The sequence below is a fragment of the Xiphias gladius genome, chromosome 20 (assembly GCF_016859285.1).
Source record: "Xiphias gladius isolate SHS-SW01 ecotype Sanya breed wild chromosome 20, ASM1685928v1, whole genome shotgun sequence".
NCBI lineage: Eukaryota > Metazoa > Chordata > Actinopteri > Istiophoriformes > Xiphiidae > Xiphias > Xiphias gladius.
Window position 1 is genome coordinate 15,829,980 of NC_053419.1, and position 26,987 is coordinate 15,856,966.

General features: G+C 41.2%; 1 protein-coding gene across 3 annotated transcripts; it reads left to right on the forward strand.

Annotated features, from left to right (window-relative positions):
• Positions 1-21: 21 nt before the first annotated feature.
• On the forward strand, positions 22-26,087 carry LOC120806015 (nucleus accumbens-associated protein 2). Of its 3 annotated transcripts, XM_040156635.1 has the most exons (8): positions 24-82; positions 190-334; positions 19,743-19,924; positions 20,043-20,807; positions 22,400-22,576; positions 24,040-24,145; positions 24,382-24,479; positions 24,575-26,087. In XM_040156635.1, the coding sequence occupies exons 3-8, from the start codon at positions 19,813-19,815 to the stop codon at positions 25,105-25,107; spliced, it is 1,791 nt and encodes a 596-aa protein (XP_040012569.1). In that variant the 5' UTR covers positions 24-82; positions 190-334; positions 19,743-19,812; the 3' UTR covers positions 25,108-26,087. The 3 variants fall into 3 exon arrangements, with proteins under 3 accessions (XP_040012570.1, XP_040012569.1, XP_040012571.1); XM_040156636.1 differs by lacking the exon at positions 190-334 and having other exon boundaries at positions 22-82; XM_040156637.1 differs by lacking the exons at positions 24-82; positions 190-334 and adding an exon at positions 18,293-18,551.
• Positions 26,088-26,987: the final 900 nt, after the last annotated feature.

The following is a 26,987-nucleotide window of genomic DNA, read 5'->3' on the forward strand; positions in this document are numbered from 1 at the left end:
AACTTTATAGGTTATCCGGAGAGAAAGACTGCCACATCTGCGCCAGCCGATAGCCGCAGTTTATGGAATAGCGACATATCGGGTAAATATATATCCCCCCCTCTGTCTTGGCTTGATGTTTACAGAGCCTGATTTGTGTGACGCATAGGTTTTGCCATGCATTATTCCCTCGCTTCTCCCTCTTCATAGGTACAATAGGCGGCTGCATACCCCGACAGCCTGCTGACATTACACCGGGAGAGTTAATTCTGATGAACCGACAGCTAAACTAAGTTAGACTCTTAAACTTTCGCGAAGCAACGCCACGAAACGTGGAGATTTTACGCGGAGGACGGTAGGTAAATCCCGCAGAAGTGTAGCCTACCGCACGCCACTGGAGGAATTTAATTAGACATATGACATTTGTAGGGTTTTTTTTTTTTTTGGTTTTGTTTTGTTTTTTCACCCTCCGCAAAAAAAAAAAAAAAAAAATAGTCTCACAGTAATGTTGGACGGGACTTTAAAACACGGAACCACAGGAAATAGTATTGACATTAGTCTCAACCGTGTGAGTGGAGAAAGTGGTATGATATTAGAGGTCTTGCGTCACGGTGAAGTCAAAACAAAAAAAAAATCTTCAGCCCTAATGCATCCATTATGTGGCTGTATGTTGCATGATACTTAACACAGATCAGCCGAGGTTGCTGGTGTGTGTGTGTGTGTGTTTTTTTTTTTTGGGGGGGGCATTATTTCAACACCGAAAAAAGTCCTATATGACCCAATACAGCTGGCCTCTCAAATCCCCAGTCCTAAGCATGTAACCTGTCAGCACTTGTTAGTTCAAGACATTTGCATGTTTAGATTACGGATTTGTGTGTTTAAAAAAACAAACAAACAAAAAAAAAACCCCTTCTTAGCACAAGAGACGTAATATTAAACTGTCTGTAACGTTTATAATCATGAACAAAATTACATTATGCGGGCTGTAAAAACGTTGGGCTGTGAGGATTGTGAACCAAAATGGATCAAGACACTTGCATTCATTATGTTAATATGTTTAGGAGGGTGAAAGTCATTGCGAAATGAGTTAAATTATTTAAATTTAAAAAAAAAGTTGAAAGAACAACTTCCCCTTATGCGCTTTGCTTTTACCTGCTGTTGTTTCAGATCTGTCAGTTTTGGCTCTGATTACCTCACCTGAACCCTTTAGGAGCCATCTGAGTGTACTACATTAACCCCCCCCCCATGTGTGTACATAGGTGCAGTGTGAGGCTAGCCGACATGTAGCTTGTGGCACTTTTCTTCATTTCCTGTCACTTTCCTTTCCTCTCACACACATTCTTTCTCTCTGTCACCCTGCTCTCATTCTTAATGTCTAGTCCACGTTCAAGTTACGTGTTTGTTCTCGGGATGACTATGAAAAAAGAAAGCCCCAAATATTTGCCGGTTCGTTATGGGCTGTGTCTTATCTCTGTTTTGTGGTAACAACCCGGACTAAGTGCGTAACTTACAGTGTGGCTTGCATCCTGGTCCCCGACAGGTGTCTCACCGGTTGGAATGGATCCCACCCTAAAGCCCCGCTCTGTAGATTCATAGGAATCGTTTAATGGGTGTAGTGTGAAGTTCACAGCTTGTTTAAAAACACATCCCTCACAATTTTTACGGTTTTGAATCCCACTTCAGAGTGTTTGAGCGTTTTTAGTGACCATCTGCTTCTGCTTCTCTTATGTAAAAAGATCATGGCTGATAATGATTATTGTACTTCTCTTTTAAATAACTGGATCAGTATGTATCCATAGGCGTACCTGCTCGCCCTGAGGCAAAACAGAGACAGCTTTTATCAAGGTGGTTTATATATTTCTCCTCCCAATACGGGGAAATCAGTTCGGGGTAATGTGGTTATGTACTGCCAAGTTTCTATCTTCAGTGTTTAACACAACATACATGGAAAATGTGGGACTTTTTTTTTTTTTTTTCTCTTTCTCTCTAAACGGAGGCCTTCCAACACCACTCGTCTTTGACTTGGACGTCTGCCAAAGGGTTGTGATGGCTCTCAACAGCTGTATTTGTCTGTGTGTGTGTGAGTGTGTGTGTGTGTGTGTGTGTGTGTGTGTGTATATGTGCTCTCACTGTGTCCTGGGATGCCCTTCCTCCATAGGCCTCACACTATACTGTACAACATTCCACAAGGGGGCCCGGGGCTGTCTGTAAGTGGGGAGTGTCAAGGAGAGAGAGAACGGCAACACTGTTTCAAATATAACTGATGTGGATACTGACAGAAAAAAAGGGGTGAGGAGTAAAACTGTGAGACTCTTGCATCACTGAGGGTCTTGCCTCATCTCTTGTTAGACCCAAAAATGAAAAGTCGAGGTTGTCTCAACACATGGAAAGATACACTCTTTACAAAAAAAAAAACAAAGCATAGTCAGGTTACAACCTCTGTAAAATCTCTGCGGAGCTTTGTAAGAGATATAAGGTAGCATTCATCATCACTTGATAAATATGCCGAGCAGTTGGAGAAAAACCGCCTAAAGGTGATCCCCTCTGTTATTTCTTTGCCGGCAAATATTTGAGGACAAGCATTAGTCTTAACTGTATTTTACAATAACACTCTCAGAAAACAGATTTAAAAGTGCAGGCTACTGATACTAAAAACCATCTCAACTGGAAATTTTTCTCCCCGCTTTATCAAAACACATTTATTGATCCGAACTATAATATTTAAAACCTGGAGACCGTGTTTGTCCCTGGTGCTGCTTTATTTGCTGTGTCTGTGCGTGCCCCCATGCTTGGTGCACTTTTCTTCGCATACGCGTGTATACTTGTGTGGGGAGTGTGTTTATGTGTGCATGATTTTCCCTTCCTGAGACAGTTGTGAGTCATTGCTGATGGTACAAGATACAGGGCACCAGTCATACATCATATTCTCATACATTAGTCTTGTATTTCCTACATAACGCAGACCCTGTTCTAGAGAAACCCTGATGGATTAAAAAAAAAAAAAAAATGTTGCTGCCGCTGTGTTCAGGCTTGTTGGTTGCTGTTTGTGGAAATGAAATTCAAATAGTTAAGGATAACTGTGAAGAAAATGTTTTTACTGAATGTTAAGCTAGAGAGATCCAGCACAGATATCCATAAAGAAATCACATAATGTCACAGTTGTTAGAAATGTAAGCAAGACATTTTACTTTAAGCTAATTCTAATTTTATCCACATTTTCTGGACAAATCAGCTGGTCTGTACTCCAGCACACAGTAGTTTTCTAACTGACTATGTAGGTGTTAAACTGTTTTTTTTCCTTGAAGTGGCAACAATTAAAATCTGCTTGCAAATTGTAACGTAACTATTTCCAGGTCTGTATTGGATTGGTTGTCTTTGGCCAACATGCATTGCTATTTAATTTACCGGAGGGAGTGAAAGGAAAGTAAGATAGCTTGGTTCTCTTTTGTGGTGGAACATCCTGGACTTTATAAGTCTGTGAATACGAAAGCAGTCCAGCCTAAATGCCTGGTATTTCCATAAATCTGAGATGATGTTAATGTTCACCATCCAAAATGTTTAAAAGATACAAACGTTACTCAGTTACATGCAGAGGAAGAATATCCTTTCAACTGCGTGTATGGGTTTATAGGGTTATAAATTCTCAAAATCATGAAATGCAGATGAATAGTAAACAAAGTCGGTGGCCCCAGTGATCTTGCCGTGTCCACATATTTCCTCACCAAAGCCGAAATTAAGTTGGAAGTCACATCAAATCAGATGGACTGCCAAATAAGTGAATTTGGCAGCACTGCCGAACGAAAAATTTACTTAGATAAACTAAATTAGGTCAACATGACCAAGGGTCCACTGGCCTGTCTGCCAACTTATGTACAATAGGTACCCAGCAGGCTAACATTTCCCACCTGAATCAATAGTAAAAATGTTTGGTCAAGAAGAGGGAAAATAATCAAAAATATACAGTACATACACAGTAGATGTGTTAGACCTAATTTCTAAAGTTGGAATCAGAAGATTTCTAATGTTATTTTATCTGACGTGACATTATTTTTTTGTAGCCAAGCCACTTGCTAGCCGAATGTTTATGGCATAAAAGGTGATTGCCAGAGCTGCAAAACAGGGTTGGGCGATTCCTCGAATCGCTGCTCATTTAATATGTAATGTGGCAGAATTCCTGCCTTGGAATTCACTACTAGCCTTCGTCAGTCCCTCCCGTTTTCAGCCTCACTCGAGGAAAACAGATTTGAGGATAAGATAAACTGTGTTTCCCACAGGTTGAGAAGTTACTTGTGGTGGTGGGTGGCATGGTGGTGTTACCGGTGTGCATGCAGAGACTCTTGCAGTTTGGGGGGGGTGGGGGTGTCATAACCCAGGTTATTTTTTGACATTATAATTTACCGTAAGTGCTTCATATATAGGCTGTCGGTAGATGCTAGCTACGCAGCCGTGGACAGAAGAAGCCTCTAGTCCCCACTCAGTTGCTGCAGAGCACGCAACTCAGACTGGTGTGTGGCCAAAAATGAGTTTGAAAAGAGTGAAATAAGGTGTTCTAATGTAAGAGTTACCTAAGGTGAAACCGAGCTATTTTATCTACCTGGGCGGATCTTAATCTACCTGGTGTGGGCCCCCCAAGTAGAGCCTATGTATGGGAAATGCTGATAAAACATAGGGATGTATGTGTCTTTTGTCTGTTTATTTTTTGCACCCTGAAAAATGATTTCTTATTCCCACAGTGGTTTGAAGTACAAGCAAAGATAATAATGTAGCTATGCATCTGAGTTTCGGATACCATAAAGTACGTTTTCCATCTTTATTGTCATTAACTACGTACAAATACACATGTACAGTCCATCTGTGTATATTCCAAAGATACAGAAAAGTGGAAAAATAATGAGGGAGCAAATGAGAGAGGATCAGCAAAAGCCATTAGGAATCTTGAAATGTAACTGATTTGGACTGCCTTGGCTCACTACGTGCTTTTCAGGAAGCCTTCCAAGAATTTAGACAATGAACAGTAAACATGGCATGTTCCTCAGAACAATTCCACATTAGATCTCAAAGATCACGTGTCTCTTTTTTTCTCAGAACCGACTGCCCCCACACCACAGTATATTGCAGATAACTGTAGCAGCTAAATTTTTATGTTCCCAGTGTATGTACTGTACTTAAAACTTGACAAGGAGCTCTCACAAAATGACAAATGTGCAGAATTTCTCTCTTTCCCTCACCCTCTCTCTTGCTCTGTCTCAGAGGTTTCTGGTAAGTGACATGTTTGGCCGTTGGCATAATGCCTAGCAAGATCACATGGCATGAATGTCGTGTCTGTGTGTGTGTGTGTGTGTGTGTGTGTGTGTGTGTGTGTGTGTGTGTGTGTGTGTGTGTGTGTGTGTGTGTGTGTGTGTGTGTGTGTGTGTGTGTGTTTGGTTGTACATGTCTGTGCAATTGTGCTTGAGTAGAAAAAAGAAAAGAAAGGGAGCATGTGCACATTTGATTGTTCCAAGCATTTTCAGCATGAATAGGAGCACATAGCCGTAGCAGGGAATTATAGACTGCTGAGAAGTGTGACGAGGATGTGTTTCTGATATAGTCATGAGATCGCATTCTCAAACAGGATGGAAAATTAGATTTTGCACTTCATCACATACTTCATATTCAAACCTATTTTTCTTCATTTGACGGTATTTGTGGCATCAGTGTATTAAAAATTCTGAAGGTTATGTACCCATATGGAAAGCCAATTTACTTGTTAATGTAACATGCCTTAAGAGCAGTTCTGAAAAGCTGAAAAAGATTTCCAAGTTGTTCATACTTGTGTAATCATTCTTAGTATTGCCTGGCACTTGATTTCCAGTTCTGGGAACCTGGGTTGAACTCCCTCTGTATGTTTAATCTACAGTATCTCAGGGTTTACAATCATAAGGTCAGTGGCATTCACCTAAATATCTCTAGACAAAAATATGTGGGTTTGAATCAACTTTTTAACTCCCCATATCTTTGCAAAGGCTTCATTGTGAGTGAAGAACCTTGCCCGAATTGGTTTAGAACAATTTTCCCAGATCCTTAGATTTTCAGTAAAGGGGACATTAAACTTACTGTGAAAGTCAAACCTATAATTCCGGGGATGACGCATGGAGCCATGCACAAACATACACACACTCACACACACAAACACATAAATAAACCCCACAGAATCATGCAGACACACACACACACACACACACACTCACACAGAGGTAGACACCCAGAGAGAGAGAGAGAGCACTGTGGATGGCATTTATCCTTGCAGCCCACCTCAATTTTCCATGCTCTTTTGCTGTGTGCTGTACAAAATTAAATTACTGCAAACTTCAAGCCTCTCTCAAGACTCCTGCCAGTAAACAAAGCATGCTAATTACTGCATAAGGTAATAAGTGAGGAAAGCAAATGGGCTGACCCCTTTTCTGTAGCGATGACCTGTCCTGTATGTGCTCCTCATGTCCTAACAGCCTGGCAGAATGCGGGCAGGGGCCAGTGGAAAAAGACAGGAATCTGAGGCGGGTAGTTTTCACTACACAGGCCCCCCTCCCATTTCCACAGCTAACATGCGTTAGCGATTACTGCTAAATCACAGCATTATACCTACCTGATGCTTTCATTACAACTTTGTTCCCTGTAGAAGGTCAAAACCACTTTGACTTGAAATTTTGTCCCGGTTTGTAACATGTTTTATTACTAAAATTTTTTAATTTCATGAAGTTATTCAGATGGCAACCATTTATTATATATTCTCTAGATGTTCTCTGATTCTGTACACCTTTTTCTAAATATTAAAGGAACAGTTTAGCATTTTGGTAAATAATTAGCTTTCTTACTGAGAGATAGATTAGAAGGTCGATACCACTCTCATACCTGTCCGTTCAACATAAAGCTACAGCCAGCAGCCAGTTAGCTCAGCTTAGCATAAAGACAGGAAAGTTATATGTCAGTTGCTTCATCCGTACAAAAAAAATGCCAGTTGCTTGGCAACCTCATGTTGACAACAAAAGAAACTAGGAGATGACCGCACCCACATAACCCCCATATAACTACAACTTGTTGATATTATACTTTCTCTTTTGTATATATTAAACAAATGAGATATTACGTTTTATTGAGTGACCTCTCTGGTAGTCTGATATTTTTTTTTTTTTTTTTTTTTCTCTCAGCCGGCCAACAGAGCCAGGGAAGCTGTTTTCCCCCTGTTTCCAGTCTTTATGCTATGCTAAGCTAAGATAAGTGGCTGCTGCCAGTGGTTTCATATTTACCGTACAAACATAGTAAAGTAGTATCAATCTTCTAATCGAATTATCAGCAAGAATGCAAAAAAGTTTCCCAAAATGTCAGACAGCTATAGCTTTGACATAATTTTTTTTCATTGATAAAGAGGCCCTTTGTAACTGCATGAAAAACTGACCAACAACAAACGTAATAAGAAAAATCTTGATCATGGTTAATCATCAAAGAAGCATATTATAACTATGATATCTTTGTACAGGATCACTCCTTTCTTATAATTGTGTGTGTGTGTGTGTGTGTGTGTGTGTGTGTGTGTGTGTGTGTGTGTGCGTGTGTGTGTGTGTGTTCATTTTGAGGAACTCCCAAATCTTTTAGCTGTCATAATTTTCTGTTCTTCAGCTGACTGACCCACAGCTATACATATGAAATAACTATGAAAACCCAGTGGAATTTTTCTGCTGTGTGAGGGTGCCGTCTATTTCCATGGTTTTTTTTTTTCCTCAATTCTGACTGGAGACAGAGATGAACGAGCTCTGTTCACACAGGTCAGCCAGGGCCTTTCTCTGTATTTTACCAGTATGATGAGGTTATCCAAGGTGACATGTTATTTGAGCACATGTATGATAGCCTAGACTGGTGCTGACTGGACGATCCGTAGTTCACAGTGAAGTGTGTGTGTGTGCGTGAGGGTAGGGGGTTGGGGGATACATGCACCCAAAATAAATGTGTATGTAATGCTGTGCACTGGAACAAACCATCTTTTATGATACATTTTAACACTAGACAACATTGTGGTTTTTATCATGGGAAATCTTTGCTGTGTGTCATGAGACATTCTTTTGATTCACCTACCCTGATCATGATATCAAATAGCATTTTGTTCCCCTGCCGCGTTTTTTTTTTTTTTTTTCCTCGCAAGACAGTGAATTAAAGCATTCTGTCTGCTCTAATTGAAAAATGTACATGGGGCGCTCAGTCGATGTGGGCACTGCTCTCTCTGTATGTCTTTGTCTGTGTGGGTGCGTGTGTTTGTGTATGCCTGTCTGTAGACAGTGGGGCACTGATGCTGAAAGATGTGTCCTCATTTTTTTCATTGCACAGGGCTCCTCTAGCAGCCATGTTGGGCTGCTCTGATGTCACCCATGTGTCACTGTAGAACATTCAGCTCAGAAACAACAGCGCAGGGTGATCAAAATGGCATGTTTATTCTCTCCATATCTCCCCCCTATCTCTCTGCTTCTGTCATTCTCTTCCTGCAACTCACTCTTTCACTCATTGTCGCTGTTACATGCACTTGAAACTTTAACATACATTTTTTCATTGAAGTTTTTTCTTTTTTCCTTTTTGTCATTATGAAACCCCTGCTAGAATCCAATTTTTTTTTTTTATGCAGAGAAACGCCTTGTGGGGGGGCAGCGTTTTTACTAACGAGGAATTGAAAGATGCTTTCACACTTAAAGGTGCGACGATCCTATCAGAGCGCAACCTCATTTTATTTTTTTGTTTTTTTTTTTTTTTTAAATTTCTTTCATCTTGCATGCCCCTATCTGATTGACGCACTCGCTGAAGCTGTTATCCATTTGTACTTGTTCTTGTAATGTAAATCCACTCTCATAACATGTCAAGCGCTTCCAACACGTGAACATCTAAAGTATAGACCTTTTCAGTGAATTTACTTCGCAACATACCATTTGTTCCCAACAGGTAAGGACCTATAGACCTTTTATATATCTGCAATAGGAAATAAACTTTGGCCCAGTTAGACACCTTCATATTTGAAGTCCTGAAATGGTCCATAGAGTTAAATATGGGCCATTACAGAGAGTCATGAAATGGTGTTTAAACTCAAGTCTGCCGTGTTGTTTTTCAATGGAGAGTATTTTCAGCATATATCAGAAAAGGCTAGAGTTTGCAAAGACCTTTAGTCCATTGGATGGAACTATGCCCCTGCAGCTACAAGGATAAAAATTAAGTACCGGCCTTATAAGAATGTTAGTTATAATTCTCCAATATCTTGCTGGCCAGCAAGTTATTCTTTCAAAGGAACAACCCCCCCAAAATCTCCATGTTACAGTTAATTTATTTTCAGATGACTTAAGTCTTGGTGGTTAAAAGGGTTTGGATGGATGAGGCTGTGAAATTGATCAATACAATTATTTTTTTATTTTTTGCTCTGTTTTTTATAACTTTCCTAAACAGGCAGTGACTGTTTGAAACCACATTTCAAACAAATGCATTTGTTTCTGTTTAACGGCTTGAAACTCCCCCAGCAAAAATCAAGCTGTTTGAGGTTTAAATGGCCGGGAACTCCCCACCAGTCAGTGGAACCAATGAAGCTCCTTGGATGAGTCTAAAGCAGCAAATCCAGCTGGCTTTGATTTCTAGATAGCATTTAACCAGGTGACTAAGAATCTTCATTGGAAAAGACCATAGTGCTGATATAAAAACCAACATATACACTAACCACATGTGGAGACAAAAGGCAGCAGCATGTAGAAGTGAAAGAGATAAGCTTAAGAAGATTGTTAGGTATGGTAAACACCTAAAAATTAAAAATGTTTCTCATTTAGTATCACCTTTTAAAGGTAAACTGTGGAGTTTGTGACCGCTAGTAGTGCCATGGAGCAGGGTTTTTACAAGTGAGGCCTTGTTTTGCTTTTAGCGTGCACATACACCAGGATGAACATACCATTGGTGTCACGTTACTCCATGCCAACAGTGAAGACGAAGACTGCGAGCTAGCAAACATTGATGTAGACAGCTCAAGATTTTAACTGCTATAAGAATTGGTTAAGGAAATGATGAGTGTTTGTGGTTGTGGTAGTAAGCAGAACTTTTCTATGTGTACAAGAAAACTCCACGGGGTACCTTTAGGTAAGTAGTCTGGGATAATAGGACATTTTGAGTTATCGATAAATCATAACAAAACCATTTATTTATGGTTTTGTCAGAAACATGTTTATGACTTGATTATTATTTTATTTTATGTCAGTGTATTCAACAGATCAAAATTAAATGCATACAGTATGTAGATAAAGAAACATGCAAATCAAACCTGCATAGTCTCTCACCACTCCATTCACTTTCTTATGACTTTCCTGTATATAGTATATTTGTGTGCAAGATCACCAATGATAAGCTTTCATTTCATGCTGATTCATCCTGTTTCCTCCATGTTCTACTGTCTCATGCACCGTGAAAATCAAATCACGTTCGGAATAAATGCATAGGGTGTGTCATCACTGATACACATACACTCGCAAACATACAGACCTCCTGTGAAATCTAACCTAATTGTAGTCCTTGTGTGACAGTCAGTGACACTCAGCAGACCATCTCTTTGCCCCTGTCGTCCTCAAATGAAGCTCATGTTAACGGGGATATCAATGAAGTTTTCAGGCCTTGTCCCTGTGAGTCAAAGTGCAAGCGAGTGCACAAATCCACTGTGTTTTAGCATACGTGAGTATCAGATGTCTTGTGGCCACGAGTGCTAGCGATGCAGTGGCACACCTGCCTTGTAATTGTACTTGCAGGAATAAATTATCAAGATGCTCTTAAGGCAGGCATCAACTGCAGCAAATTAGCTCCCTCTTAAGACGGCACGCTCCCTGCCATAGCACAGTCACAATTTTTAAACGAGGGAGCGCATTTGAGATGCCACAGAGGCCTCTCCCGAGAGTAAACCGGTGTCCTTGTCAAAGCAGAATCACAAAGCAGGAGAATAATGTCCCTAGAATGATGCAAATGGCAAATGAAGTTTGTTTCAAGTGGGTTTCATTGTGTTGGTGATAGACAGTTATATATTTGCACACACCTATGCCATGGCGCAGTTTTATAATTTTCTCTGCTGCTTGATCGAGAAAGCAGTTGCCAGTTTTTTTTAGGCATACCTAGCTAAAACTAATTGGGTCTAGAACACCAGCCTTGCAAAAAAAATCCTACCTTCATGAAGGTAGGTTATGAAAAACTGCATAACCCCTTTCCCTTTTTTTCTGACAATAACTTTCATACGCTCCCAAATGGTGCAATTAAACTACAATTAAAGATGCCGTGCGTTCCATAGCTGACACCACCGTCAGTTTGCTCTCCGCCGACCGTTTCTTTTCCAGCACTGTCATGGTGGTCTGTGAAATCACCAAACAGGCAAAGGTGGAAAAAAAAATCAGCTTGAGCCCATCAAAACTGATACTTATTTTGGCAGATCAGTGCACGCCGGCATGAAATTAGAGCCCTTGGGCTCATGGAAAATGTACAGTTATGTGTTATATTTTGCAGACCCACCAGTCCCATGGCAACCGTGCTGATGGCGAAGTTAAAGATTTATTACTTAAAAACTGTCCCAAAAGAAGAAGTATCACATGGCAGTCATGGTGCAGTATTCTGTAACCTAAGTTGTGAACACAAACAAGAGCCGTTGCTGTTAAGTGCTGCTGCAGTCAAACACATTTTTACGCGCATTCATTCTACTGATGCTTCTTGAATCATTTCGTGAGCTGTTGGTCTCTCTCTTCCCTCCTTTTCTTCCTGTGCTGCTTACGTCGCTTCCTTATAAGTAGGAGATTGGGGAGTTTTCGGTCTTGTGTCAGTGTTTGTTCAAAATATCTCGGTCTTGCATGAGTCCTGGGCCTGAGTTTCCTCGCCACTCTAACGTCACACTTATGTGTTGCTATAAACTGGAACGACCTGAAGGCTCCCCTGGTTCTGCAAAATGAGCTTTGTATTACTGAAAAATCCAAGTCTCTTATTCTTTTAGCACCTACGATGTTCTCGTGTCACACTGTATTCTCTTCCCTTTTCCGCTGTCACATGGCAGGATCTCCTTTCCCAGAAATGGCAGTGTTGGAGGCCAGTTTGGTGATGTTGACATTTTGGAGTAAGTAATGTGGAGGTGGAATCGCTTTTGATTAGAACAAAGTGTCAGTTTGTTGATATCACTAAGATTCGCCAGTTGCCCTGCTCTGAAAAGCAGACTCCAAAAGCAACAGTTTGAAATGAAATCCCACCATATACCAAGTCATAGCCGCGCTGGTGAAGTTTTGAATGGAAATGTGATAAGTACGACCGGTCGAGTGTATGTAGCCTATAAGTATTTTTGTCCTTCTGGCTCTTACAGTTTCTCTCCTCACCCAGAACTCCTTTTGAGCTTTACCTTTCTCTGCCTCATTTCCCTCTTCCTCTCTAACTCTGTTCTGTCTGTGACTGCACTTTGTCAAGTTCTCTCCTGTTCTTTTCTATTTGCATCTTTCACACACACTCCCTCTCTCTTTCCTGCCTCCCTTTGTTCGTCTATCTTCTCTCCTCGATGCCTCCTTTTTCGCTTCACTCAATTTAATCTCCCCTCGTGTACCTCCCGATCTTTCTCCCTCTTCTCTCGCTATCTCTCCAACTCTCAACTATACTCCCAGAGGTCATCATGTATGTTGAAGGATGTGTGGATTGATTATGTGTGTGTGTGTGTGTGTTTGGGTGTATGCAGTTGACCTGATGTCCTAGTCACTGGAGTTTGGTGTAATGTAGTAGCCGCTGCTACTGTTTGTTTGTTTACCTCCCACAGCCACTTGGAGTCCATTAGCAATGCCTTTGCCTCAGGAGGATCACTCACACTCACACACGCACATGCACACACATACTGTACATGCTCTTCCTCTGTCTTTCCCTCTGTCTGGTTTTCTCTCACGCACATCACTATGACTGCAAGCGAAACAGAATGGTAGTCCACTGTTAGAGGAGTTTTCTGTGTTTGATTAAATCCCTAACCAGTGTGAAATGTCAGTTTTTGGTGCAATAAGAGGTGGTAGTTAACTTGTTTCAATGCTGTCTTCCTCAACAGAATTTCTGCACATTAATATGACATGTATTTGTGTACACATGTGTGCATGTTACTGTTTATCCCCTTGATACTGCACAGGATAGGCAGGTATTTAAAACGAATGGATAAATGTTATTGTTCATTTTGCACAAATGACAATGGAGCCTTTCACTATTTGATTTTAGGAGGAAATAAACAGTGACCACTAGTTACAATAGCAGCAGGGAATGTAGTATGTGATAGGACTGGGCAATAAACCAATTTAATCAGAGTACCAACATTATGAATCTCTTACCGAAGTCTGAAACTGCAATTTTCAAAAATGTAATTGTCATTTGATTAAATTGACATTAGCTGCAACAGCCAATGGGGCCATCACGTTTTAAAAATCAAGTGTGAACAATGCAGAATCAGCCCGATATTCTACCAAATGAATTTGCACATAAACCATATAGCCTATTCTAAACTACCTTTGTAGAATTGACGACGTTCAGTCCGTTCATGGTGTGTCCCGACTCAATTAAATCTGCAGATAAAAACAGATTTTAAACAGATTTTTTTGGTCTTTTGGGTGCAACAGAAACTTTCTGTTAACACAGCACTGGCATTATTTTTTAAGTTGATATATGGCGAACGTGCTAGCATGCAGTTGCTCATTTACACATGCAGCAGATTTGGAGTGATATTAGAATTGATTTGGAGTCTTGTTTCTGCCCAACTGGCCAAAATTCACTCTTCTCTTAGCTCTGCTTTTGGTCTCCACGAGCTCCTGGGAAAAACACCCTGGCTCTTTTAGCTGCTAAATTCGGCACTATGTTCACGAGATAGCCAATAATTTTGTCTGTCTGTCATTTGATGCTGAGCGGGAAGGTTACAATGGGTTTATCGGATATTTATTCGCTGAAAACGGCTACGGCTGAAAATGATGCTATGTGAGTGAGCAAGAGTGAACAAAAACAGTAAAGTTGTGAGCTGGAAAACCAAAACTGAACAGAGCTCAAGTAAAAGAGAGTGTAAGGCTTTATAGATAAGAACTGCAGAGTAGCAACTGTAACTGATAACTAATAACTCTGTGGGTTTGACACTAATAGTGACTCCTTTCACATCGCACATCGTCATTTGATCCATTGTTATTATAAAATATTGATCGTAGCTGCTTTACGTGACACGCTAAAAGGCAACTTCAGATTAGTTGTCATGGTGATGTAACAAATGGAGTTCGAAATTTCTTTTTACAGTCCCGTGCAAAAGTCCAGAGGCTCTATGGGGTCGTACTATATCAATCAGGACAAACAAATCAGAAGTGAGCCAGAACAAAACATTAAGGCACTAAATGTATAAGAAAATACTTATTGTTACATATAATGTTATCAAACTAATTGTGATCATTTATGATGATACACGTTCTAGGTCCCAACGTTCACATTTTCATTGTTGTATTGCAGACAACATTGTACCATTAGTTAAGCCCGAAATTCAGCCTTTTTTTTTCTTTTTTTTTTTTTTTTTCTCCTAGTCACAGAGTTACATTATTTGCGTGTATTAAGTGAATACAAGTACCAGACAATATTCAGCCCACAACAAATCATTTCATAGTTGTCTGTTTGTTACATAACTGTGTGAATCATTGGAGAATTTTTTTTTTTTTTTTTTTTTTTTTTTTTTTTAAGCAAAGATGATTTTGATCCTGACTGTATGCAGACAACTTCACCCAGCAGGGTCTATACAGAGAATGATGTTGCATTATAAACAGTGATAAGCAGCCTCTCTCACTCTTTCTCCTTCTCTCTCTCTCTCTCTCTCGACATCCCATAATGATACTCAGACAGACTCAGGCAGACACCCGCTCTGTCCCGATTGGTAGAACTGTTGCCAGGGAGCGTTGCCGTCTCAACGTGGATAGAATCTGTTGTCTGGTACACTTTAGACATGAGAACAACTGCAGGATCTGAATATTTATAACGAGTTCATGTAGAGATTGTATAGAAGCAACATAAGCAAGAGGGGATGGATCTTTTCCTGTTCATCTCGCTTCAAAATTTTCTTTCAGTTCCTTCGATTGCTGTACTTTAAATGAGATAACGATTAGTGTTATTACTTTTCTGTGCATTTTTCTTCTTAATATATGTTCAGTGTAGTTAACTTTTTGTTATCTGCATTGTGTGACACCAACTTTACTTCAAGATTGAACTTACTTTAATTATTCCACAAAGTACTAAATTGCGAATACATGAATCCTAATTGCGTATGACTTTTATGGCTTTATGTGTGAATGTTACTCTGTTGTCATTCAGTAGGTAGTTACAGTATAACTAGTGATTAAAATCTGTGTGTGTGTGTGTGTGTGTGTGTGTGTGTGTGTGTGTGCGTGCGCGCGTGTGCGTGCCATCTGGCGAATCGTCTCATTTCTTCATATTATTCAAATATGCCTGGACCTGCTGCTACAGTTAATAACACTGTGCGTAGGTATGAATCCTTGATTAAAATGGATGTAACAGATTCCAACAAAGCAGACAACAACAATCAGAACAGCATTCAGAACTCATATCTCAACTCACCAACTACGCCGACACCCCCACACACGCCTGACATACAGTGCCAAAAGTCACAGCCCGGTATATAACGATGATTATAAAAACACGCCTTGGTATGTGAGAAACTTTGGCATGGAAATGCAAACACACAGAAGGAAATGAGGACACAGGCAGCAGAGAGGCACGCACATACACACATATAATCACTTGTTAGGCAAACAAGTTGAGGGAGTTCATGCCTTATATTTTTTTATCAGAGATGTGCAAAGTCTATATTTAATGCAGGCAGGAGGAGATTGCAATTTGCGTGCGCATGATTGTGTGTGTATATGTGCACTGTTACGCATGTGTGAGTGTGTCTGTCTCTGCACTCATTTTCATCATGTATATTTACAGTACATGCCTCTTTGTTTGATATTCATTCATGCATATATGTACATGAACATGCGGCTCTGTTTCTGTGTGTATGTGCAGCATGGCACACAACCGTCCTGTCTGCCTGACTCAACATATTCTCCGTTCACTCGTTTGCTCTCCTTTGCTCTTTCTCTCCCCCTCCCTTTTCCTCCTTTCAACCATCCCCCCCTCCCCTCCCTCCCCTCCCTCTGGCTCTGCCCGGCTGGCACGTACATGCATGTCTGTAGACTCTGTACTGTGCTTGCTGCCGTGGCACGCGCCAACCTCACTGCAATGCAGCCCTGTGTGCATTAATTGGCAGAGAGACAGTGGATACGTGGTATGCAGGGCGGGAAGGATAGAGAACAGGGAGAGGGGAGAAGCAAGAGGCGATGCAAGGACACAATAGTAACAATAACTGATGGACGGACCGATGGACAAGCGGTGTGGCAGGTTCATAGAGGGACAGACAGACAAACAGAATGTGTGTTGCTGAGTGTGCACAGGGAGATTACCTGACTGTGTGTTGGCATGTGTGGAAAAGAACAGGGGATGTCTGTTTGCATTAGTGTGTTTGCGGATTTGTGTCTCCTGTGTTTGACTGTGCTTTTTGTGGGTGTTCACTCATGTGTACCTATATGTGCCGTGCAGATATCACACTGCTGGGGCAAAGCTCTCTAAACCAAAGTCTGACTCACTGTATTCAACGCTTTGTGATATCCTCCCTTTCATATTTCCGCTGTGAGTGAAGAGTAAAAGTTTGCTCAGTTTAGCACAACTTTCTCTACTTGAGGTTTTCTCCGACAAAAAAAAAAAAAAAAAAAAAAAAAAAGTGCAGTGTGTCTGGATTCTTTCTGAGGACATGCTCAGATATAATAATGCTCTGCATCACATTTTTTTTTTTTTTTTTTTAACAGATTGTGTATTCTTAGGTTCAATGATGGAGATATTTTGAAATCAACTACCAAAATGTTTACTGTCTTCATGTCTCATCACCCAAAAAGCAGCGTGGAGGTCAGAACGCTTCCCACATTGTGTTTTTAGGTTTTTACTCTGCCATGGAAGAATTACATAACATTTACATGTGTATGTGTGTTTATATATCCACACACATACTGTAAAACGCAGTTACTCATCCGTCACAGCAGTTTTGTATTCTTATCCACCCCCTCACATCTTTCTGGAAATTATCTTCTCTGCTAGCTGTTGTCTTTTGTCTTTCCTTCCCTGTCCCAGGCTGCAACATCTGGGTCCTGCCCTCCCATATCCACATCAAGCAACTTTTAGGGGGGGCCTTCAATGCACTGGTCAAAAAAGTAACGTAGGAATAAAACACAAGAAATGTCATCCTAATAAGCGGAGCCACCGAAGCGGAGGCGTAAATTAATCATTCAATTTATCAGTTCATGTAGAAATACAAAATAGTCTTCTGTGACAGTGCTTCTCTCTACTTGTGTGTAGGTGTTTGGCAGAGAGGTCCCTGCATGATTTAGAGAAAATACACAACACTTGCTCAAAAGTAAAATCTCTTTTTTTAACTGTTGTCTGTAGCGTAAGAAAAAAGGGGAAATACCTTGAAATGACAGATTTGTCTTTTTGATGAACCCTTTTAATTCTACAGAAGGAAGGAATAGAGGATTACTGCATTGTATATATTAAAGCTTTCAAATTAGTAAAGCTTTGCCCTACCAAGATGACCAGTGACGCATTCTCTCCAGACTTGCGTCAAACAGGGATTTCTGAAGTTTCACTATGTCTAATTAATTAATAGTGGCTGTGACCTCTGTGAGCTTTTTTCATTTCTCTTTTGTCTTAGTCACTCTCCTCTTTCTGTTAGGCCGTATAGGCATCTGTGTCCAGGGGCAAGTGGCAGAAGTTGCTTCAACCTAATTGTCTTTCTCTACTCGTACTGTCCTCAAATGACTTTCTCTCTGTCTCAACTCTCCCCTCCCTCCCTCCTTTGCTTCTCACTAGCTCTGCCCAGTCTCTGTCTCCGTCTGTAACTGTAGCCTGTGTTTTTCTCTCCCTCCCACTCCCTGCGACGTATAGATACTGCATTGATCAGACACACACGCACAGACTCATGCACACACACACTCACACACTGAGCCTCCCACTTCTTTCATCATTGATTCGCTCTGCTCTGCTCTCTCTTTCTCTCTCCCCATTCTCTGGCTCCCTCTCTCTCTCACACTCTCTCTCTCTCTCTCTCTCCCTCTCCCTCTCTTTCTCTCTCTACAGCGCCACTTGTTGAATTCAGCCCTTGGAGAATAGAGACAGGGGAGAGAAACAGAGAGAGATAATGACAGGGAGGCAGAGGGAGGCTTTGAGACAGCGCTAGAACAGACAGTGAGCGGAGAGAAAGAGGCTTTGGAGGATATAGAGATAGAAGATAGGCTGGGAAAAACAGTGGGAATGACACTTTAAGTGAAATAGAGAGTCAACCAGACGAAGTACATCAGAGAGCTCTCCTTCCATCTCTAACTACTCCTCTTCTGTCCTGGTCCTGGCTGCTGCTGGTGTGTTTGTGTGTGTCAAGGCTCCATGGTGTGTCTTAACCAGAAGACTGGCTTACACAGGTCAGAACTGTCTGGGATAAGAGTGAGCGCTGTTTTTGTGCATTTGTGCATGTGTGAGAGACTGTTAGCAGGGGCGAGTTGTGTGCTGGTTTCACCAGGTGAGTGCTTGCATGCCAGAGTACACAGTAATTTCCCTATGCAGCCTGTACGGTATGTGTTTATGCATGCACACTTTTATGTAAGTAAGCCAGAGTGCATGTCTGTCTGTATGGAGTGCACGAAGTGGGAGTGAGAGAGAGTGTGTGCGTGTGTTTGTGAGAGAGGCGGTGACATTTTTTTTTTTTTTTTTTTCAGTTTGTATTCCTGGAAACTGTTCTGCAGCATTGCTCAATAATGAAACTAGTGCGTATATGTTGTGTGTGTGTGTGTGTGTGTGTGTGTGTGTATGTGGGGGTTGGTGGGGAGAAAAAAAAAACAATGACACAAGGTTCAGGGAAGGAAAGAAGGTGCAAATATGCCTGGACAATGTTACTGAGAGAGAGTAAAAGGAGCTATCGAACTTAATATCAAATTGTGTGTTGTATTTTTTTTTGTTTTGCCAGAGTTTAGAAAGAGGACAAATGCTGACAAAGGTATAGAGTTAGGAAAATCAAGGAGAATCTCTACACTATGACATGAAAAACTGATTGTATTCAGTGTGATTTCCTTGCTGAGAAAAGTTGTTGTCATGGCTGAGTTGCAGGTCATCGAAGTCTGCAGGAGAATTGTTGTTGATGCATTAAGTGCAATACATGGAATGAGTTGGAAAGGTGCCTGGAATTTAAATCATGTAAAACAACATAGCCTTAAGATATTTCACAACATGTTCATGTACAATAGGCACGGCATTGTATCCAGTTTGTGTTTTCTTTTTTTTTTTTTTTTTGTGGACTGACTTTCTCCTTTCTCTCTCCTGCCTCTACTCTCTCACCCACCATCTCCACATCTCTCTTTCACACACCTCTCACTTCTTCCTCAACTGTATTCATTTTCTCACTTCATCTCAACTCTATTTTCATTCTTGCTCTTTGCTTCTTTTAAGATTCTCTCAATTTTCCCTTCTCGCCTCTCTACCTCCCTACCTCCCTCTGGCACGTCTTTTCATCTTTCACACATTTTCTATTCAATCTCACTCTCTCTTCTTTATCACTGTAGTTCTCTTCTCCAACGTGTTCTCCATGCCTTCTTTTTTTTTTTTTTTTTTTTTTACAGATGCCTCACTCAGTGGTGGAGTCTGCAGTGAATATCTGAAACCCCATCTTCCTCCTCCTGTGCGGCCAACATGTCCCAGCTGCTCCATGTGGAGATCCCGAACTTTGGAGCCACAGTTCTGGGCTCCCTTAATGAGCAGCGCCTGCTGGGACACTACTGCGATGTATCCATCCTGGTCAAAGGTTGGTTAGCAGGAAATCTGGAGATTTTATATTATTTACAGAAGTTTGAAACAGTACAAGAATTTTGCATCAATATTCTCAATTTTTTTATCTGCTCTCTGTTATTTCTATTAACCAGGTCAGGCATTCAAAGCCCACCGGGCCGTTTTGGCTGCCAGCAGCCTCTACTTTCGTGACCTCTTCAGCAGCTCCACCAAGACCCAGTTTGAGTTGCCCTCCTCAGTCACACCTGCTTGCTTTGAGCAGATCCTCACTTTCTGCTATACAGGGAAGCTAACGATGGCAGCTAGCGAACAGCTGGTGGTCATGTACACAGCTGGCTACCTCCAAATTCAGCATATAGTTGAAAGAGGCATGGACCTAATGTTCAAAGCCAACTCACCTCACTGTGACTCGCAAACAGCAGGGTCCTTAGAGGAAACAGGATCCGAACCGCAGAGTCCTTCTAATAATGGCAATGGCCTCGCAGTGGCCACCCTTTTGGGAACCCCGGGCTGGTCTCCATCCCTACTCTTGCCGCAGCGTAAGATAAAACTAGAAGTGGGTGACCAAACACCTCTGACAATACCCTCAACGCAAAGCAAGATTTCATCTTCGGAGTTGGGGAGTCGGCTGGCGAGGGCCAGTTCATTGTTCTACACAACGGCTGGAGGGACCCCCATCCCCGGGTTGCCTCCATACCACCTTCAAGGGGCCGGCGGAGGTGGAACAGGAGGAGGAGCAGGAATTGAAAGGTCCAGTCCTGGAGCGTCCAGCTTGCCCACCACTGACAGTCCTACATCCTACCAGAATGAGGATGAGGAGTTTGAGGAAGAGCCCTATGACGGGATCACAGAGGATGCCTACAGTCATCTCTATGGACGTTCTGCTAACCCCTATGGGAGTGAGTATTACATTATATTGATGCTTTTGTGAGATATTTGTGAAGTGTTGCAGTGCTTAGTTGTAAAATAGTCACCAAAGGCATGTTACCCATCGCTGAGCCCTTAGTCTGGAATATTTTTCATCATTAAAAACTTATCAAAATGCAGTATCTTCTCAGTTGTAGTAAAAAAAACAAATATTACATTTTTACCATACAACAAACTCGAGAATATTTTATTCTACTACACGAACTCTCATAGCATTTACTTCTTAACTCCAGTAAATTTAAATTTTTTTAAAGGAAAAACTGGACAGATGAGCAAATGCTAACAAGACAGTCTCAGTGGCAATCCTGCATCCATTTTATCTTTCTAGTCATGTAAGATCTGACTAAGTGCATTACTTTCTCAATTGCCCTTGGCTCAGTTGGACAAAATTCATTTGATATCAGACCAATCTAAAAGTAAAACTCGGCATGACTTGCAGAAATATATAAACATAAATGTTGGGGTTTTGTTGCTTCTTGTCCAGACCTGTTATGTATTGGGCAAAAAAAACAAAACCGATGTACATTCATTTCATTCCGGTTACATTATTTAATCTTTCATAAATCATGTATCCTGCGCATCTTGAAAAAGCAGGATGTTATGCCTCCAGTGTGTGTGGGGGTTCTCTCAGCATAAAGATAGCTTTATGGAGTTATGATTGGAGTGCATCGTGACCAACAACACACTCCTTATCACAGCTACAACAGCTGGTCTGTAATGCTTTGTTATATTTATCTATACACACACACACACACACACACTCACACACTCACACACACACACACACATATATATATGTATGTACCCTACTTTCATACTGTTGTACATTTGCCTACACATGCAGGCAGGATTTTTCAAAGTTAAAAAGCATTGTTACTCACATGTGTTTGCAATGACACATAAACACACAGACCGTGAACCAATGGATAGTCACAAACTCAAATTCACATGTGCAAACACATACACTTCCACACAAGACTCTTTCCATCATTCCTAGCATCCTGCAGCTCAAAGGCATCACACAGGTTTGTCAAATTCTAGAGTTTCAGATATTCATGAAATCCACTCTATCTGCAATCAGTCAGAGCACCCCAGGGTGACATTGTGGGATATTTGAGAACCTCTCACATCTTTCACTTGTGTGTTTGTGTGCGCGTGTGCGCAGGAGGTATGTGCATGTGCATACACTCATCTTAGAGGTTAGGGGAAACAATTTTGTGAGTAAGAACCTAACACCCAGCTTTGGATCTGTCCCCCATCAAAACTTAAGTTGCTGATGCAGCAACATGACTTATCTGGGATACAGCTGCAATGCTCTAAAACATTTATGAAACACAACAAACTGTGAGATTACACCAACCTGCTTTACTAATTAAATTTTGCAGCCTCTCTCTTAATAGGGGACACAGAGGGTATGGATGATAGCATAACTTTGTTTTTGTAGTTTAAGTCTTATAAATGGATGCATGCATACACATCTGTTCCTGTTTTGCTGTGTAACACAAAACCCTTTTGATTTTCAAATCTTGTCTCAACCTTTTCTGTTCTTGCATGCTTTCATCAGTCCAGGACAAGCCAGAGATGGCAGCGGTGCCCTTGGCCTTGGAGAACCGCAACTGCGTGCTGATCCGCCGGGACCTGGTGGCGCTGCCTGCAAGCCTCATCAGCCAGATAGGCTACCGCTGCCACCCGAAGCTCTACACAGAGGGGGACCCTGGGGAGAAGCTGGAATTGGTAGCTGGTAGGCATGCACATATCTCTACACTCTGTCCACATTTAGATAATTTAAAACTCAATTAAATTTAACTGATTGAATTAATTTCAACAAATAAATTCAGGTTAGTGAACTCCATTAATGTGAAATAGAACATTTTCAAGCTGGCCATCTACCCAAAATCAGTAACCGGACAAAGAGGCCATTGATTGGGGAGATAACCCACAACCCAGTGACCTCTGTAATACCCCTTTAATCCAGGAGACACATGTGTTCAACCTGCATTTGACCCAAAGTAGACTACTGTCAGAGGTTAATCTCGGATCATCACCATTCACAGTAAACTGAGTCCACAACTCTAGTTCTAATATGAAGTACATCAGTGCCAAAGCATGTAATTAAAACATTGTAGTTGTTATGTTTGGCTGTCAATAACATTTAGTGAAATTCTTATCCCTGTTTAAAAGCCTGTTCACCAAAGCAGCTTTTTACCCATGTTGAACCCAGACCAGGAGGAGGGTCAGATGATGTACATTCAGATCAGCCCCCATAGCAGGTTTGATCCACGTTACTTTGCTAGTCTGAATGGGATAAAACAAAGATGCAAAAAGAGTTTTTTTTTTTCTGCTGAGATTGAAGACTTTGATAGAAGGGCAACCATCTCTGCAGTAGCCATCAATCAGGCCTTTATGGTAGAGTGACTAGACAGAAGTCACTTTGGAGTAAAAAGCATATGACAGCCAGGAGTTTGCCAAATGGCCCTTAGAGGGCTCTGAGAGCATGAGGGAAAAGATTTTTTGGTATGATGAGATAAAACTGAACTCTTTGGTCTAACTGCCAGATATTGCTCTTGGCTGTCAGACCAGAGACTTTCAAAAAGAGCAGATACTGCTCAACATGTAGCTAATATAATTCCTTCAGTGGAGCATGGCGAAAGTTGAATCAATTTAATATTGAATCTATTCAGACAAAAGAATGGCGTCTGAATACTTCCCACTGCACTTTACAGACAGACAAAGCAGAACACAATGATATGTGCACATGCAAGTTGTGCAAAATGTTCAGGCACAAGACTTCAACAAGTCACCTCACGATCAGTCAGATCATAACTGATTTTAAAACAGAATGCAACGCAACGGAAACATGTAATTCAGTTGTGTAGCATGCGTGTAAGACGCAGAATACAATACATGAATGTGAAAGAGATGGTATTATAAAGAAAGAGAAACCAAGTAATTTAATAGTGTGCTGCTTTTATGGCCTCAACTTCCTACTTCAAATTCCTTTCCCAATTTCTGATTCCCCTTTGGACAGCTGAAGCTTTGTTTAACTCCTCGAACACACATTTCAAATGTAGCAAAAGGCTGAAAGATGAACTTGTAATAGGGGCAAACAGAGAAAAAACAAAGCTGTAGGGTCTTCAAGGAGAAGGAAATGGGTTGTAAATTAGCAGTTTTCTCAGCAAATCCTCTTTTTTTCTTACTACACAGGTACACAGGTGTTCATGACTCGAGGCCAGCTGATGAATTGTCATCTATGTGCCGGTATCAAACACAAAGTCTTGCTCCGCCGTCTGCTAGCCACATTCTTTGATAGGTGAGTATAAAGACATGCCCTACCAAAGAGAGACATTTGTCTTGGTCGTTAAGGACACGCTCTGAGATCTGAAATCTGTGTATGACTCCAACACAACCGCAGTTGTCACAAACCAACTTTCACACTCCATCTGTGGCCATGTTGTGCAGTGCGGTTAGTTGAGTGTTCCCATGTTCGACTACTGCATGTGCCTGTAGCTGACTCTGCCCCCTGGTGTTGACTCTGTGTCCTTGCAGAAACACTTTAGCCAATAGCTGTGGGACAGGTATCCGTTCTTCTACTAGTGACCCCAGTAGGAAACCCCTGGACAGCAGGGTCCTCAACGCTGTAAAACGTAGGTCTATTGTCCAAATCCTTTAATATGTGTGACAGAATTTCCAAAGAGCACATTTGTCTACATGAAGTGTGCTGTTTTTCTCTCTTTTACAGTCTACTGTCAAAATTTCAACCCTAACTTCAAGGAGAGTGAAATGAATGTGATTGCTGCTGACATGTGCACAAATGCGAGGCGTGTCCGCAAGCGATGGCTGCCCAAGATCAAGTCAATGCTGCCTGATGGCATGGAGGTGTACCGTGCAGGAATGGGAATGGGCGCTGCTGTGGGTCTGGGCCTGGCACTGGGTGCCCCTCAATCAGGTGTACCCCTCCACTTCGAGCCTGACTTCAAGACCCTAGAGCAAAGGTTGTATCCAGATCGTAAGGACCCTCTCAGGACTCACCCACCGCTGACAGAGGACAGCCCTGGGTCTGGGGCAGCTGGAGCAGAGGCTGAAGGTGAAGGTGAAGGAGTCGCCCCGGAGGAACAGGAAGAAGATGAGGATGAAGCTGGGTTAGAAGGTGTAGATGGATCACTGGGGGCGCCAAGTTTGATCCCGGGGGCTGAGGCAGGCAGTTGTGGTGACACGCCGCCTGAGCAGGAAGTGGAAAGTTTTGGACAAGGTTTGAGGGTAAATGGACAGTAAATGTCCTTTTGGGCTGCCCCTCACATTGTGAAATCTGTTAAACACCACATTTTCTTTTGCTTGCATCTCGTCCACCACTCTTTCTTCTCCTGTGTGCTTCCTCAACAGGAATTATCAGCAGAAAATGCTGCGCTCGTTGATCTTACTAACAGAAATTTGTCACACATGCATGCGCACATGTGTGCTTGTGTACACGCATATTTACTGATAATGGAAGTAGACACAGGCATGGCATTAGCACATTGAGAAAATCAATGATTTCTGCTCCACCCTTTTCTTCGTATATTCAGTATTTACTCAGTATTTCAGCACCTGCAGCAATATCACAAAGGCCTGATAGCAGAACAAATGGCTTTAATGATTCATGATTTCAGTGCAATACAAAAGCAACAGCTGCTTTGCTGGCAGTTTATGGAGTGTGGTATAATGGGTTGTAAAATGATTCCGTTTTCTTGGGAAGCTGCATCTGAAAATAAACCATGTAACCTTGAAAAAACAGATCAGAGAAACACAGCTCTCTTAAAAAGCATCTTATTTTTCTTGACCACTTTACATCATATTCTTGTATGATAAATATGTGTGGATATATAACAAAGATTGTCTTATAATTAAAGGACAAATACTGTATTAGCACCATGAAACTAAACAATTTTTATTTACTTTTAAAACAGCATGTTGTTTAAGGATAAAGATGAGGAAAGGTTTTTCTGAGAAAGCTGAAGACTTTCACAATCTAACAAATAATCTATCACATGGAGTTGTTTTTTCATGCATATTTGCCCGTGACACATTGGGTTAGACTGTCAGTGTGATGCCTGTGTCTGCTCCAGACAGCCCCTCCCAAACACACACACATACAGATACATACACACACACACACACACACACACACACACACACACACACACACACACACACATGTGCGCACATTTCCCACCTTATGATACGAGCCTTTAATATCTGCACCAATGCATTGAAAATACACCATTCAAAAAAAAAAAAATGTAACAATGCTTTTTAACTTTGAAAAATCCTTTTAAATTACATCGTTCTGTCTTGGAGATACAGAGAGAGAGACATGAACAAGAACATGCACTCAAATCCAAGCTTGCATGCATGAATACAAACAATGGATACAGAGAATTATCGAAAACAACAACAAAGCCAGAAACCTGCATATAAATAAGAAAACAGCTATTGTTGCCTCGAGATATGCCATTAATACACAAAAGAACTTTTTTTCCATTTCTTACTGGGACGTTTCTCACAGACCTCAGTCTGACACGTTAGAACTGACCTGGGTGTGACCCAGGATTGACTGTGTTTGACACAGTACTGATTGGATTTTGTTTTTTATCTAAGGAGCATACTGTCACCACGGGTAGAGGAGACTGACTATATGGAGTAGTAAGAAGAGGTGCACTACACCAAGTGGTAGAAGAAAAAATGCCAGAGAGAAGCACTGTTTCACCTTGATGTGGTGGTGCGATTGGCACCAATACTACATAGTCCTGCTTCCATCCTGTTTTTTTTTTTTGTTTTTTTTTTTCCAGGGAGGGGTAGTTGGGGGGTAAATTATTGAATAAATCTTATAAGAGCAATTTCTGCTGGCTTGTTACATTTGCACTCAAAAAATGTTAAAGGTGGAAAACTAAGGAGTTCTGGCAAAATATGACTGTACTAAAGACTGAAATCTTCCTCCACATCACCCTGATTATTTATTTGATTAGGGTATTGTGGGTTTGGAAAGAAACAAATGGTCTTTCTGATAATGACTGTTTATATAATTTGGAAGCGGATGGCATGAGGCAATGTCAAACAGTGACTTAAACCTGTATTTGTCATAGTCATTTTCTTTTTTGATATATGTTTTCATGCTT